The sequence below is a fragment of the Engystomops pustulosus genome, chromosome 6 (genome assembly GCF_040894005.1).
Source record: "Engystomops pustulosus chromosome 6, aEngPut4.maternal, whole genome shotgun sequence".
In the NCBI taxonomy this organism is placed as follows: Eukaryota; Metazoa; Chordata; class Amphibia; order Anura; family Leptodactylidae; genus Engystomops; species Engystomops pustulosus.
The window spans coordinates 84,134,556-84,151,009 of NC_092416.1; the positions used below are offsets into that span (position 1 = coordinate 84,134,556).

The 16,454-nt window shown below is 40.0% G+C and overlaps 1 protein-coding gene across 2 annotated transcripts in view; it reads right to left on the bottom strand.

The window, feature by feature from the left end:
• Positions 1 to 797: 797 nt before the first annotated feature.
• The window catches only part of MYBPC2 (myosin binding protein C2), a 72,684-nt gene continuing 57,027 nt past the window's right edge, over positions 798 to 16,454 (bottom strand). For both annotated transcript variants that reach the window (XM_072156862.1, XM_072156863.1), the window contains 6 exons: positions 16,143 to 16,282; positions 14,162 to 14,321; positions 12,919 to 13,055; positions 5,706 to 5,892; positions 2,409 to 2,451; positions 798 to 1,323 (listed from right to left, as the gene is read on the bottom strand). In XM_072156862.1, coding sequence (XP_072012963.1) covers positions 2,441 to 2,451; positions 5,706 to 5,892; positions 12,919 to 13,055; positions 14,162 to 14,321; positions 16,143 to 16,282 — 635 coding nt within the window. In that variant the 3' untranslated portion in view covers positions 798 to 1,323; positions 2,409 to 2,440. The remainder of the gene's footprint in view (positions 1,324 to 2,408; positions 2,452 to 5,705; positions 5,893 to 12,918; positions 13,056 to 14,161; positions 14,322 to 16,142; positions 16,283 to 16,454) is intronic.

Below are 16,454 nucleotides of genomic sequence, written 5' to 3' on the forward strand. Positions count from 1 at the left end.
TCCCCTGGAGTGCACTGAGGACCACAAATATATTCAACAACAGAAGCAAAATGCAACAGTGATCAGCCAAAAACATCATAACAACAGCCAAGCTATATCCTAAGTCAGACAAAATGCCATACTTTTATGTCTTCAATCACATCTAGGTCCCCTGCTGACGGTCTATTAACATATCACCTCCTGCTTCATAAGTAAATTCACAGTAAGTCATTGAGGAAATAATAATATCGCTTTCAGTGGGTCCTTATATAATATGACTATTCAACTTCCTTCATAAGTGGTTCAAAGGTCTTTCAGATTGCATCTACTACTGGATATAATGTGGATATTCCAATGTACATGGGAGTGAATGTCTGAAAAGTGGTAGAGAAGAGTGTCTGCCAGGTACCTCTGATACTCCCTATCGTGGGTAAACACAAGACCTAAAATCTATTTAACTTTTCTCCCATTATGATTAGGGACACAGGCAACCGATCAGCCAGAGGAATGGAAAGCATGTAGGTAAAAGGATAATTGCTAAAGTTAGCTTAAAATATGTTAAACAAATCGACCAAATACTTCAGAAATTATATCTACAAATGAATTTTAAACTTTAAAAGTGGCTACATTCAAACATATTGTAATAAGCTGGGAAACAAAGAAAATGTTAATATAATATAATAAATACATGACAGAACTTGCACATAAAGACAATACAGTGACATGTGGGCCAGATACAGGTTTAGAGAAAAAACTTTAGTATAACATGGGTAAAAGCCCAATTCCCATTGATAGAAAGTGGAATTCGAAATTTATTTTGCCATAATAGTGGTGGAGCTTTAGTATTACCATAATACAGTGCTTATATACTATGGCCACAAGGTGGACACATAATACCATCATAACAGTGCTCAAATCACAGTGCTATAGACTTCCTAATAACAGCTGTAACAATGGCATAAATGGTAAAACAAATTATCATGGACCATCCACAATGGAAAATGGTCCAATTTATACCCCTGCTATAATATGACCTTGAATATTGTCTTTGACCACATACTGCTCCTCCTCTTCGCTGATCCATATCTTAATCTACTCAGCCAGTTTGGTGAATAGCTGGTCAGCGTGATACTTGCCGCTTTAACTTTTTAATGACATCTTTCAGATGTTTTAACATACTTGCCTATTTCATTCCAATTACTGTCCAGATAAAGCAAACAACAAATACAAAAAGCAGCCCAGTTACAAATGTGACATAAGTAAACATGCAGGGTGTCGGAGACGCTGTTCTTTGTTTTCTTTGCGGTAAGGTTGAAGGAGGCCAGCAGAAGACTCATCCAGACCCTGTTATGGGAATATAAACAATGAGGACACATTTATTTACAGCAGCAGAACAAATTGCTGACATTCATTTTCAAGCCTGTATTCTAGAAGATATAGGCCCACATTTATCAAAACTACAGTCTGCACTATGTGTAGTTTGTCTGTGGAGTGTGCGCAGAGTGCAGCAGATTCATAAAAACTGGCACACGTTCTTCCTTAATCTGGCACCCCCTGCACTGCTTGGGAAGTGTGCACCATTTTTCTTTGGTGCACTTTGTTCATGCAGCAGAATTGTGGCACAGACAGAATTGTGGTGCATGGCAGAAATAAATAAGGGGCAAACTCTGACTAAGCACCAACACACCACTTTAGGTTCCCCTTTTTTTTGTCTAATCGAACACAGTGCAGCCACGAAATAAAACGTGTGCAGACACTTTATAAATAGATGTTGTAATATATTATGGGTTATAATGCACCCTCTATCGCCCTCTGCACCTCTCCATTATAAGATAAAATAATTAGCAACTAGTCACTAAGCAAATAGCCAGCACAAATGTGCTGGGCGTATCTTCTTCTCAGGAGACCCATGGAGGAAGATATGACATAAAGAGTTTCTTGGGGGCTCTCTATTTAGTCCTTTCACCATTCTTTCTGAATGACACCTCTCCTTTATTCCTAGGTTTGTACGATCATGGGGATACCGAATACATATACGCCAGAGGTATTTAAATGGTTAACACCCATGATTGGTGCCAGCAACACCCAACCCCATATTTAGAGGACTTTGCCTGGGAATATAAAAGGATTTATATAAAATGGGAAGGGGGGTGGATGTAAAAACAATTAACCTCTTATATTCCTCTTTCTCTGTGTTTACTGTGTATCTATTCTATTACCACTGGCTCCTTAGCAGAGAGCTGCAGGGATGTAAAATCTCAGCTTCAACTCATTTTTGGAGGGGCGCCTTCCTTCTGGCATGTAGGAGAGTTTTACAGCCAGCTGGCTTGAGGTGTTGGGTTAGTAACATGGCTTGTTAATCCATGCTGGCCACAAGATCATACACTTTGGAGAAGTCATCATTATACACATTTGCACAGGATACTTACTGTCATTTTTCATCCAATAACTAGAGGCATCTTTACTGGGGAACTACAAGAAATAAAAGTGAACAGCTGTTAGATATAAACAATTTTTTTTCTTAAACAATTTCATTTCAGTTTTTTCGGCCAGAAGATAACATTGCACTTTACTTAGAAGAAATCATTCCTTAAAGGGCTTTTCCAGGAATTCTGGCTTACTAATGGAGGGCCAGGGGAGGATAGGTAAAAAAGTAAGGGGTGTTTACCATGCTTCAGCTCCAGGGTTGAAAATCATGGTTTCCGACTCCTGGGACTCCAGGAAGGGCCACAAAGCAGTGGTCATGGGACACACTACAGCCCATCAGTGTTCTCAGTGGGTGACTTGTTCTACTGACTGGCCATAGTAGGCACGTGTGACTTGGCAGGGAATGCCATGGAGCAGAATATTGCCATGATGTAGTTGTAGTCGGAGCAGGGTAACTACATTTGATTTGAATTTTTCTCCCTATGACCAGGCCCAGAAGGTGTTTCTGGTATAACCAGAAAGCCCTCGTAATGACACCAGTATGCAACTATTATACCCCGTACCCTATTTGTGTTTGTGTCTCTACGGTCTACAACTGTAAATATCTGTCTGAGCCCAATGAGTAGAATATGAGGTTTGGCATTGACTGAAAAAAGAAATCACATGGAACATCTTGATGTAATTGATATGTTATTTGAGACACAGGACTGAAAGATTACATAAAAGACACTCAATACATATGTAGACTCTGGGATGATGTTAAATTTAGTGGACACACTTTAAAGCAGAAATAACTAAATTTCAAATAAATGGAAGTTCACTGTGGATTCGACATATGGGGCACATGTACTTACCTCCGATTTGTGTCGCATGTAAGCTGGCGCGATTGTGACTAAATCCGATCACGTGCGACACAATCACCTACTAAATACCTGTCCCAGAGGCGCGATACCTGAAAACGTCGGAAAACCCGACTGAAATGTGGCCGTGGGACCCTTAGTAAGTAAGCCCCAGTGTGTCCTGGCATAAGAATTACCACTTCTCATGCCAAGATGCTGTGCCCACTATTTAAATAATATCAAGTGCAGTTAAAGCCTAAAAATGTGTTTAACTCCACAAGAAAACATTGTATATGGACGGAATGTGTAAAAGGGTATATACCATCTTGGGCATCCTTAATGCACTTCTGCAGTGGAAACATTTTTCACTCATTGCTATCATTTGACTGTCCAAGTTGCCAGAACTCCCTTATAATTTTGGTCCCACTGCTGCTATACTAGTAATTACACCCTTGCTTTACTCTTTCTACATATCCGTCACAAAAATCTGTCTAGCACTTGCCTCCCTCTGAGTTCCTCCTGTACATTCAGGAAGATCTACAGTATAACAATATGTTGACGTGCAATAGTCGGCAGGATCCAATAGTTCAGCATCACATTACTATTGTGGAATCTACATTACCACAATTTGGGTGTAAAAGATTGTGCAGAGATTTTGAGCATTGCTGTGTATCTGTTAGGTCACTGCACACATTTTGTGTTAATCCCATTCTGCTGCATAAAGGGGTTCACATGCTTATGCATTAAATGCATCACTGAACAAAAACAGCTTCAAACAGAAACTTGTCTGAGTAATCTCTGCCTGAACTACTCTCATCAACAGGGATTACACAGTGTCCCACTGAGACATAGTGTGGTTCACAACTATTGCCACAAGATGGTGCAGTGAACACGGATTCTTTGTATGCACTGTGTCTCTGAGGTCCTCTGGCACTGTGGTAGCCTAGAACATTATATCCCTAAATCATGCTTAGCAGTACACACGTTATGTTATTAATAATCACACCAGAAGATTGTCACTTCTTTTCATGAACAGGATGTTCTTGAGTCACAGTTGCATCTAATGGGCTGAATACAAAATCTTAGGAATTACTTATGTTGTGATTACTCTCATAGGCTAAGCTCTTGCGAGCAGGGACCTCACTCCTCCTCAGTCTTTTCCATTTCACATGTTAACCCCTTGCTGCCACAGACCTTTTTCTTATAGATGATGTCTTGTTTTTTTGTGGGACAAATGGTACCTCTTAGTGGACCTCCAACAAGATCGTGCGCCAGATATAAAAAATGTGTCGCCTGCCCACACAGGTCCGACAGAGTTCACCATCTTTTTTGTGCTGCATCATTAACATAGGGCGTGCGACATTTAAAATTTATATACTGCGGTCTGTCCAAATCAGTTTGATCCTCCGACGGCACGCCCCCTAATATGTGTTGACTTTCATCGGACTGTGCGCCTTTTTCAGGATTTGCACGGCTTTGACAGGTATTTAACATGTGTCTGCGCTGGGGTTGTGCCGCACACGATCAGTTTTGGTGCAGCTGTGCTGGCTTCCTTGCAACACAAATTGGGGGGCATGCCGTCGGACGATATGACTGATTCAGACTAAGCGCGGTATTTAACTTTTAAATTGTGTCACAAGACAATGCACTTAGATGCAAAGATGGTGAACTCTGTCGTACCTCAGTGGGGAAGTGACACATGCACGATATTGGGCTCACAAAGCATTATCACAGTGCAATATCCTCAGACAATGCACGTTCGGTGAACTCCGTCGGACAGGTAAGTAAATGTGCCCCAATATCAGAGGCTTGCAACAATTTCTTTAACTGTCTATATCTCTGTAGATCACAGAACCACAATCCCGATGTTTTCTGAAAGCTGAGAATCTTATCTTTAACATGTCATGTTTCTTGATACTATAGAACTGAAGATAGGAGCACCTGAAGTGACTCTCCCCCTGCAGCCTCTAAACTTGACTCATTTCAGGCAAAATATGACTTTTCACAGCACTTGTATTTCACTTTTTTTAGTGAAAAAGTCCACTCTTGGTCTTTCCAAAATGGATTTTGACTAAAATGCCCAATATTCAGTGTCCTCCAATCAGATTCGGCCCAGATTATAGAATATGTTTCTGCTCAAATTTATTGTAATAATTTTCTCTTTGGAAAAGCTGTGGCAAAAGAGGCTGTGTTACTTCGCCCAAATGCAAAATTAGAGATTACATTTGGATAATTGATGCCCAAGTCAAGTCAAAACTGTAGCATGGTCCAAACTGCTTACAATCTTCCCTATTCATGGATTAAGACATTTTGCTGTCAATAATTTCCAAATAATCCTTTTTCCAGCCTAAAAACCTAGTCAACAATATATATCATTTACACAGTGTACAGTACAATTCCAAATGATATTCACAAGTATTAACAGCTGCTATAATGTACATTTACAGAACACTGTCCTACCTCTGACTTCCAGTTTGCAGTCAACTTCAGCCACTCCCAGGTCATTAATTGCTTTGCATGTGTAGGTTCCACCATCAAATGGGCTGGGTTTGCGGATATTCAGTGTAAGGACACCCTGATTATGCTTCATGATGAATTTTGGATCATCTCTGATTTCCATTTTATTTTTCATCCATATAACTTTAGGCTGTAGAATTAAAAAGGTATGAGAACCTATGTAACAGAATCAACTAATGGTAAGATCAGTTACCTCGATCATCGGCAAAGTACAGTATAAATTTCAGTTAAAGGTGCTGCATATGGCTTTTATTTAATAACACCTGTTCTGTTTGTATTATAATTTTCTAAGTGATAGGAATAATTATTATGCTGCATTACTGATTTCATGCAGCATAATTTTTTGGAAAAACTCCCAAGAAACTAAGACTTAAAGGGGTATTCCAGGAATAAGCATAATTCATATACAAATGGGTACTCAAAATATAAGCTAATGTGTAATTAGTTGATATTTAAAATTTTGCTCCCCTTAGCAGAAAATGCTGGTGACATAGACTGTAATGATGCAACAATCAGAACAAGAAAAAAGTTGGATGCGTACAGGAAATCACATAACCAAAAAATCCATTTATTGATACAAACAGTAATAATAGCAAGACAACAAATATAAAAACACTTAAAACATACACCCAGTGGGTGTATAAAGCTTCCAAGGATAGTAGTCCCTTACACTCCCCATCCACGATCAGTAATTCAAACAGATAGACAATTATTTATAGGTAAATTACCATAGTCGGTCCTAGAAAAACCTCTAGATGGCGGCAATACAGTAAAGTGCTCTGTGCAAAACAATAAAGTGTGGAGTAAAACCTGGTAAACCCTCAACCTGCTCATACAATACCCAATTGTAGAAGAGACATGTGGTGTCTAGTACTGGGATGAAAGCCAGGGAGGCAGGTCAGTTGGATGGGGAGTGGAGCAAGCCCCACGCGTATTGTCACCGTGTTGGTGACTTCCTCTGGGGTAAGTGATGACTGTAATGAAGAATTAAAACGCTACTGGCCCTTTAATCAGCCCGTTAATTTCCTCCGCGCTGTCCGTTGCAGAGCAGACACAGGACACAAGATGGCCACTGGTCACATGTCCACATTACATGTCCTGCACCTGCCTGGGCAGGTCATGTGATCACCACTGGCTTTAGTCGGTTGTTTGAAGTGCATCCATTATGGCCAGTGTTGTGGTGATGGCAGTTACACATCATTACTATGGTAACAGAGCAGCACAGTCTGTTACATCAACACTAGGAGCAGAGCATAAGAGGTAGGAGGAGTTACTGAGAACTTAAGGATCATGGAACTTCTAGTTTCCAGTGGCGGCCATCTTAGTGATAGCTCCACCTACTTTAGAGAGGCCATAAATTTTGTAAATCATAAAATCAAAGCATTTAAGCTTCGTTTTGTGACTAATGACATTGAATATTGTTGTATTCATTTATTTATATCATCATGGGTTTTTGTGTCAGACGTTCATATTCTCGGAATACCCCTTTAACTATTTACTCACATACATAGTATAAACTTTATAAGCAGCGTGTAGAAGTATTAATATCCAAGTTTATTTTTTGAGGTAATTCTTATAAAACCCCTTTATAAGAACTTTAACTACTTAAAGTATGCAAGGAAAGTAAAGATGACAACTTATCAGAATATTTTGTGCTTCAATTTCTTATTTTACATTTTTGCTTTTTTTTCTACTTCCTGCGATTCACAAGTATTTAGTTTATTTTTTGCCCATAGAAGGCTTTTCTTTCATGGACAATTTGGGCTTTTTAAAGGGAACCTGTCACCAGATTTTTTACTACTAAACCACAGGTTTCCCACACTGTTTTTAGCTAAAAAAATGTTAAAAAAAGCATACTTTCTATCCAAAGAAAATGAACTTTAGAAGCCTAAAGAAGCCTAATGAACTTTAGAAACCAGAAGGAGCTGCGAGTCATAAGGGACATTCGTTATTCATGCAAACCAGTGTGTGTCTCCTGCATCTTGCTCTTCCCCCTCTCTTCAACAAAGCAGAGGATGATGACAGCCAAAGGAAGGAAAAATTAGGGAAATGCGAGAGATGTGGACCGAGTCATACAGTGGCTTTCTTTTTCTGGGGATACAAAGTTAGCATTTTCTCTTGCTAAACAGTGGGGACACCATAGTGCTTTGAGGTGACAGGTTTCCTTTAAAGGAATTGCAATTGAACCATGTTTTTTACAGGTACGAGCCCATAGAAAGGTATGCTAGCTATTACATTAACCACTACATGCATCAAAAATGAACATTCATGTGCATGGAGCCATAGTCTGTAGATATGCATGCCAGATCATGCCATAATCATAATCATAATCAGAATAAAAAACTGTTTATGTATCTGTATTTTTCTATTTAATTGATATAATTTTTATAGTGCGTGATGTTGCAATTGCAGCCATCAAACTAGTTCCCTTTTTTTAAGACAAGCTTAAAAGGTTATAAACATTTAAAATGAATACATAAAATATATCATATTCTGGCTGTAGAAAAGATAAAGCTTGCAATGTATATTATGGACCTGTACACTGAAAAAGGTGATTTCATTTGAACATAAAGGTCCTTATTAGAGATGAGCGAACATGCTCGTCCGAGCTTGATGCTCGTTCGAGTATTAAGGTACTCGAGACGGCTCGTTGCTCGGACGAGTATTTCCCCTGCTCGAGATCGAGCATTTAATTAAAAAAACACAGTGAAGAACAATGAAGAATAGAATAAAAACAGTGAACACAGTGAACACAGGATCATTTAAGTGAAAAACACAGTGAAGAACACAGTGAAGAATAGATTACAGATGTTCGGCACATCTGCTTACTTGTCGGAAGATACGCGCGGAACGGTGCGAACAAAATAGTATGTGAAGAACAATATATATGTGTGAAGAACACATTGAAGAACACGGTGAGCAGGACAGAGACAACGGGGAGCAGCACAGAGACACCGGGGAGCAGCACGGAGACACCGGGGAGCAGCACGGAGACATCGGGCAGCGGCAGCACAGAGACATGGGGCAGCGGCAGCACGGAGACATGGGGCACGGAGACATGGGGCACGGAGACATGGGGCACGGAGACATGGGCACGGAGAGCAGCGGGGCACGGAGACATGGGGCACGGAGACAGCGGGGCACGGAGAGCAGCGGGGCACGGAGACATGGGGCACGGAGACATGGGCACGGAGAGCAGCGGGGCACGGAGACATGGGGCACGGAGACATGGGCACGGAGAGCAGCGGGGCACGGAGACATGGGGCACGGAGACATGGGCACGGAGAGCAGCGGGCACGGAGAGCAGCGGGGCACGGAGACATGGGGCACGGAGACATGGGGCACGGAGACATGGGCACGGAGAGCAGCGGGGCACGGAGACATGGGGCACGGAGACATGGGCACGGAGAGCAGCGGGGCACGGAGAGCAGCGGGGCACGGAGAGCAGCGGGGCACGGAGAGCAGCGGGGCACGGAGACATGGGGCACGGAGACATGGGGCACGGAGACATGGGCACGGAGAGCAGCGGGGCACGGAGAGCAGCGGGGCACGGAGAGCAGTGGGGCACGGAGAGCAGCGGGGCACGGAGAGCAGCGGGGCACGGGACAGCGTATCTCCCGACAAGTAAGCAGATGTGCAGAACATCTGTAATCTATTCTTCACTGTGTTTTTCACTTAAATGATCTTGTGTTCACTGTTTTTATTCTATTCCTCACTGTTCTTCACATCTGTTAACTTGTCGGGAGATAATATACGCGCGGAACAGTGAAGAATAGATTGCAGATGTTTGCATACATCTGCTAACTTATCAGAAGACATTCTTTTTCAATTAATTAACACATTTTATTCCCGAACCATGGTCCCTTTGAAAAATGCTCGAGTCTCCCATTGACTTCAATGGGGCTCGTTATTCGAGACGAGCACTCGAGCATCTGGAAAAGTTCGTCTCGAATAACGAGCACTCGAGCATTTTAGTGCTCGCTCATCTCTAGTCCTTATCTCTTAGTCAGTTAGCGCATAAAATTCCACCTGTAAAGATTCCACCTGTAAAGATTCCACCTGTAAAGATTCCACCTGGGAAGATGATCAGGGCGTAGACCCAAAGATTGCAGGCCTTACCCACTGAGATAGAAGCCAAAGGCAAACAAAAATGGGCACAAGACCCTTGTGTAATACATTCTAGTGGTTGGTGTCGATAGTGATAAAACTCCAAATGGACTCTCTAATTGGACTTTCGATAGAAAGTACTTGGAATGGGTATGTATCCCTCAACAGTACTTGTGGTTCAGGACACAAGAAACTAATCTCTGAAACAGAATCTCTGGCCCAGTTAAGTTGAGATGTGGTGTCCAGCACCTAAGGTAGAATTGCCATGGAGTCAAGTCTTTCCTAACCGCCGGATCACAGCTTCACTTTATCAGAGATCTGTTTTCAAGATTCCATCTTGCCATTGAAATATGTGATAGAGTAATCTCCTCCACTACCTAGAGCTGAAAACTCTGATAAAAACCTCATAGAATCATGCGTGTGAGAAAATTACAAACAGACCCATATGTCATCATACAGTTGAAACCAGAAGTTTACATACAATGTATAAAAAGACACATATACATGTTTCTCTCACTATCTGACATGAAAGCAGAATAATTCGGATTACCAAAATTAGTTATATTTGCCAAATGCCAGAATAATGAGGAAGAGAGAATTTCAAGACATTTTTATTACTTTCTGTAAAGTCAAAAGTTTACATACATTTTATTAGTATTCACCACTGTATGACTTATGTCAAACGTTTTGGATATCCTTCAACAAGCTTCTCACAATAGTTGGTAGGAATTTGGGATCATTCCTCCTGACAGAACTGGAATAACTGAGCCATATTTTTCATCTTTGCCCATTGAGATTGAGATAGGGGCTTTGTGATAGTCAACCCCAAAAATGTACTTTTTTCTATCCATAAGCCACTATGTAACCAGTTTGGCAGTAACTGAGTCATTGTTTATTTGGATGACCCATTTGTGCCCAAGCTTTAACCTGATGTCTTGAGATGTAGCTTCAGTATTGCCACATAATGTTCTTTCCTCATGATGTCATCTAGATGGTGAAGTGCACCAGACCCTACTGCAGCAAAACAACCCAACAAGGTGCTGCCAACCGCATACTTCACAGTTGTTATAGTGCTCTCAGGCTTCTTCCTTTTTCCTCCAAGCGTAACAAAGGTCATTATGGTCAAAAAGTAAAATTTTAGTTTTGTCAGACCACAAGACATGTCTCCAAAAATACAGGTCTTTGTTCATTTGTGCATTTGCAAACATTAATCTGGCTTTTTTTTACTGACTAATGGCTTCTTAAAGGGAACCCGTCACCACTATTTTCACAAATACAGGTGACAGTGACAGGTTCCTATAGAGCTCTAATGACTATCTGACACCCTGCTTGTAGCTAAAAATTATTCCCCTGAGATTCCCATATATTGAACTTTATAGTTTTACCTGGTAACTAAGCATGGTTACAGCGAGTCCAGGTGGGCGTGGCCACCTCAGAGTCCAGCAGCTTCTCTCCATCTCGATTGCTGTTTGCTGCTATAATGTCATGTGACCAGGGGGACATCATCGTAGGTCCTATAGCTTTTGTAGCATTAGGAACTGTACACTAAGCATATATGTCATGAAATCACATATTTTATCACATGAAATCACAGCAGCCTGCATGAAGAGGAGTAGAAGTCCATGGAGACTGCTGTGATTGTTTTATGTGGTCAGATATGTACATGGGGTATAATTTTCATATTACATAGCTTAAGGACCTTTGATGATGTCACCCTGGTCACATGACATTAGGCCACGCCCCCTGGACTCACTCCAAAGCTGCATAGATACCAGGCAAGATTATAACTCTGATTTTATGGGGATCTGAGGGAAACTACTTTTAGCTACAAGCAGGGTGTCAGATAGTTACTAGAGCTCTATAGGAACCTGCCCCTACCTGTATTTGTGAAAATAGTGGTGATGGTTCCCTTTAATGGCAGAGTGGCCTTTCAACCCAGGTCAATACAGTACCAGTTTCACTATGCAAAAAGTCATGTGTTTCAAGTGCCCTTTAAAATACATGGACAATAAAATGCATAGTAATCTGATTGTATGTAAACTTTTGACTTTGCAGAAAGTAATACAAATACCTTCTCATTAAAAATAAAAAAATTTCTCTCATTATTCTGGCATTTGCCGAATATAAATAATTTTGGAAATCCTAATTGACTGGTAGAGGTATATTCTTGTATGTTCTCTCCGTGTTTGCCCAGGTCCTCTGGTTTCCTCCCACACTCCAAAACATACTGCTAGGTTGATTAGATTGTGAGCCCCATGGGGACAGGGACTGATCTGGCGAACTCTGTCTAGTGCGCTATATAAATAAAGAATTATTATTATTCTGATTTCATGTCAGATAGTGGGAAAAACATACATATGTGTTGTTTTATATAGCGTATGTAAACCTCTGGCTTAAGCTGTACATGCGGATGAACCTCTACCACTGAAACTGCAGCATTGAGATAAAATATGCCTTGTAACAGGCCCTTCTAGAGCAAATTAGCTATAAGAGTTGTATATAATTTTAAATTATTAAAGCTACACCAGAAATGTCATAATACATTGGACACTTTTGGGTAAGTATCTGCATTTAAATTTTTGCTACTGGGTGTATATATTTTAAACTGTATATGTAGAGCACATAGTTTAGCAGTGGCATTGTTCTTAGTCCTATTAGCATACTCTATCAAAGATACCATATTTTTCGGATTATAAGGCGCACCATCTATAAATTGCAATAAAATTGATTCAACATAAAACGTCTAGGTTCATATAACAAGGCGCACTGGATTATAAGGCACACCTGATTATAAGGATGAATGACCAGCAGGTGGCAGACCTGTGCACAGTTCAAGGCAACTGTTGTTTGTAAGTGTGGTACATATATAAGGTGCACTGGATTATAAGGCACACCTTTAATTTCTGAGGAACTCAAAGGATTTTTTGTGCGCCTTATAGTCCGAAAAATACGGTAAATGTATTTATATATCTGTTTTGTGTCAATACATTTATATATTCAAATGTTATATTATGCTTATATAATAAATATTATTTGAAAAAATGTATACCTTTGGATTGCCTCTTACAGCACAATTCAAGGCTGTGCTGTAACCTGCTATTACAGTCCGGTCTATGAGCGGTGTTAGGAACTTGGGAGGCATGCTGACATCTCGTTCTTTGTAGTCATGTGGCTTGTGCACAATTCCTGTGAAGATATCAAAGTTTGATCAGAAGGGTTGTTTTTAATTTAAAATTTAAAGGGTCAAAATGGCTTCTAACATGAATGCCCTGCCTCATATGGTGACTCGCTAAGTGATTATATTTATTTATATCGAGAAGGAACATTGAAGGTGTACTTTGGTCTCCACCGATCAAGAGAATGGAAAATGTTCTAATGATTGGTAGTGTCTATGTATTTGCTTCTTCAATGATGAGATTGTTATCCCCTATCCTGAAAAATTGGAGAAACCCCTTTTAACAGAAACTTGCGTTGAACGTGTGAAGTGTTTGAAAAAGGGCAGTGGGGATTCTGAGTTTGTTAATTTTCTTTTTTGAGCTATAAATCACCTGTAAACCTGTAAATCAAATATTACAGGTTGAACAACTCCCCATGAAACCCCCTTGTACTGTAAACTGCATGTCCAATTTCAGATATATATTGCAGTGCTCTATTTAAAACCTAGTGATAGCATCTGTTTACTGATATATATTTAGGTTTCTTATGAGACTAGTTGGCTGAGGGTGATGACTTCCATGATTTTAGAGTAGGTCTGCAGATCTAAAGAATAGTGCTCGTTATTTCTACCAACTATGCAAAAACATACACCTTTGGCCATGTCTTTTTGGACAGGGTGACAAAACCTTTGAGTCATTGATCCCTTCTCCCTTCAAAGTGCTTTTATATAATCTGATACCTCAGTGAGCTTCAGCAAGACGGCTACCAAGATGGAAATCAGCCCAGATATCAGAGTGAGAAGGAGATTAGAAAAGAAGTGTCAAGAGGATAACAGCTTTGAAGCAACTTTTTTCAAATAAAGATGTATTTCTAAGTTTCCTGTGGTCAATTGTACTACTGATTTATGCAAAAATTTTTGGAAAATATTGAAAATACAGTAATAAAATATATGAATGACAGTAAATGTTATATAACTAATATATCAATGATGGGTTTGTGCAGGATTTCACATGTAACCTTTTCATCAGGATCCCTGAGTCCATTGACCAATAAATATGTATATTACTACTATATATTTTTTTATAAATACAAACTGTAAACAATTAAATATTACTAATATGTGATTTTACAGTTACCTGTTTTTTGGATGACTGCAGTGTTCTTGGTAATGCCAGGGTTCTCACTAAGACCACAGATGTTCTCACTATAAACTCTGAAGTAGTATTCATTACCCATGATAAGGTCAGAAACTGTACATTGGGTTTTTCTGTTGTGTTCAAATACAGTAAACCATTCCTATTGTAAATGAAAATCACACACAATTGGTGAGGATAATATCATAGGATTGCAGCTAAGAAGGCTGGGTACAAGTTATGGTCAAAGCAAATATTGGGGTATTATTAATGTAAATGTAAATAAAGTGTAAGAAATGTATTTGAACATTATGTAAGGTATTATTTTGTGTATGGTTTACCATACTTTATGCCATTTGAAACTTACTATAAGTAAATTTAATAACGATTCTGACCATTTCAAAGCAATCATGGTGCTGGGTTCAGAGGTCACAGGCACAATGAGGCCAATGTATCATGCCTTGCACATCAGTTTTTGTGACTTTTTTGCAGAGCTTGCAAAAACAGTGGGTGGGGCAGTTAAGAAGACAGGGTAGGGGCACCTTGACCAGAAAAATTTACTATAACCAACACCTGAATACTGGTATAGGGCATTGCTGAAATCCAAACCATCCCTTTTATAGGAATCTAATGGTACACTTTTACTGACCAGACTCATATTTGCCTGATGGTTCTTAGTAATACAAAGCTCAATATATTGGTTTCTGAGTTGTAGTCATGCCTCTAGCCTCTCAGTATCACCTCAGGCAAAGATAAGTCAGGCTAAGAGGCTGAATTGGAAATGTGACATTAGAAGCCTACAGTATGCCTTAGGTTCTATAGCAGCTAGAACCATGACTCTGGTATCAGATTAAAGGAAATCTACCACCAGGATAAAGAATTGTAAACCAACCACACAGACATACTGGTGAGTGCCCCCTCTGGTAGGTTCTGCTTTTCTTTTAGCTTCTTAGGACCTTATTTATATAAGAAAAAGGTTTCACGAATTATGAAAATGAGCCTTCGGGGCTCCAGACTCTATAGATGTCAATGAAGCTTGGAGCAGGCTCATCTGCATAATTTGTGAAACCTTTTTCTTATAAAAATAAGGTCATAAGAAGCTAAAAGAAAAACAGAACCTACCAGAGGAGACACTCACCAGTATGTCAGTGTGCTTGGTTTACAATCCTTCATCCTGGTGGTAGATTTCCTTTAAGGTTCCTTGCACATGGCAATGTGACCGCCCAGACTAGATCCCAGGCGTAGCACACAGCCAGCTGGAGAAAGGAGGGGGAGTGATCGCTCCTCCCCCTCCCTCTCATTTGAAAGCCATGTCCTATATTTAGCATTGCAGCTGCCTGGATAGGTCGTGGTGCGGTGAGACATTGTGTGCTCACAGCATCATGACCAAGTGTGACCTCATAGGGGCTGTGATATGTCTTCAAATTAGGGGGTTGTATCACGGGCCCTTATATGGTCACGTGCATGAGACCTAAAGTAGAGAATTCCCAACTTTGAATTTTCCTGCCCATGACTCTGGTCCTAAAGATTACAGGACCATAAGCCTCATGGCTTTTTCAGATCCCTTTTTCACATGACTTTGGAGGAGATTTTTTTTATAGGTCAACAGAAAATAGTTCACATAAAAGAGGGAATTCTAGAACATTTCATACCCAACCTGAGGGGACTAGGAGTTTAAAGTGGATGACTTTTTGTCTACCATTCCATCACAATTGATTAACCGCAGAAAGCTGCGTCCTTTCTAAATTAGAGAAGGGGTTACCTATTTTTGTGAATTTTACAAAAAGTGTTTCAGTCTGTACTGCAAATGTGATATGATCTGAATGGCCTTTAAATGTATTTATTCTGCTGGTGTCAATACATGCGGCTTATTAGAAATGAAATGTGGAAATATATATTATGGCTTTATATTACCCACCCTCTACCTTATAGCATGGATATGATCAATGGATACACTGTAAAACAATAGAACATTCATAGTTACCATTGTTTTCTTGTCTGCTTTTTGTATCGTGTAGCCTGTAATTTCTGAGTTCCCGTTGTCTTTTGGAGGTAACCACTCAACGAAAGCATTAAAACCCCAGACCTCTTTGACGACTACTGCTTGAGGAGGACCAGGTTTTTCTAGAAACATAATAAAACATCATTGATAGAATCCACAAATAAGTGAAAACAGTACCTTTTCTACATTTCTCCTGAATTTATTCAATGTACATAGAAATCTATAATTCATGTCTATGAAGCAAATTAAATGCAATCATGATGTTTGTTTATTAGGGTCCATTGGAGGAAATAA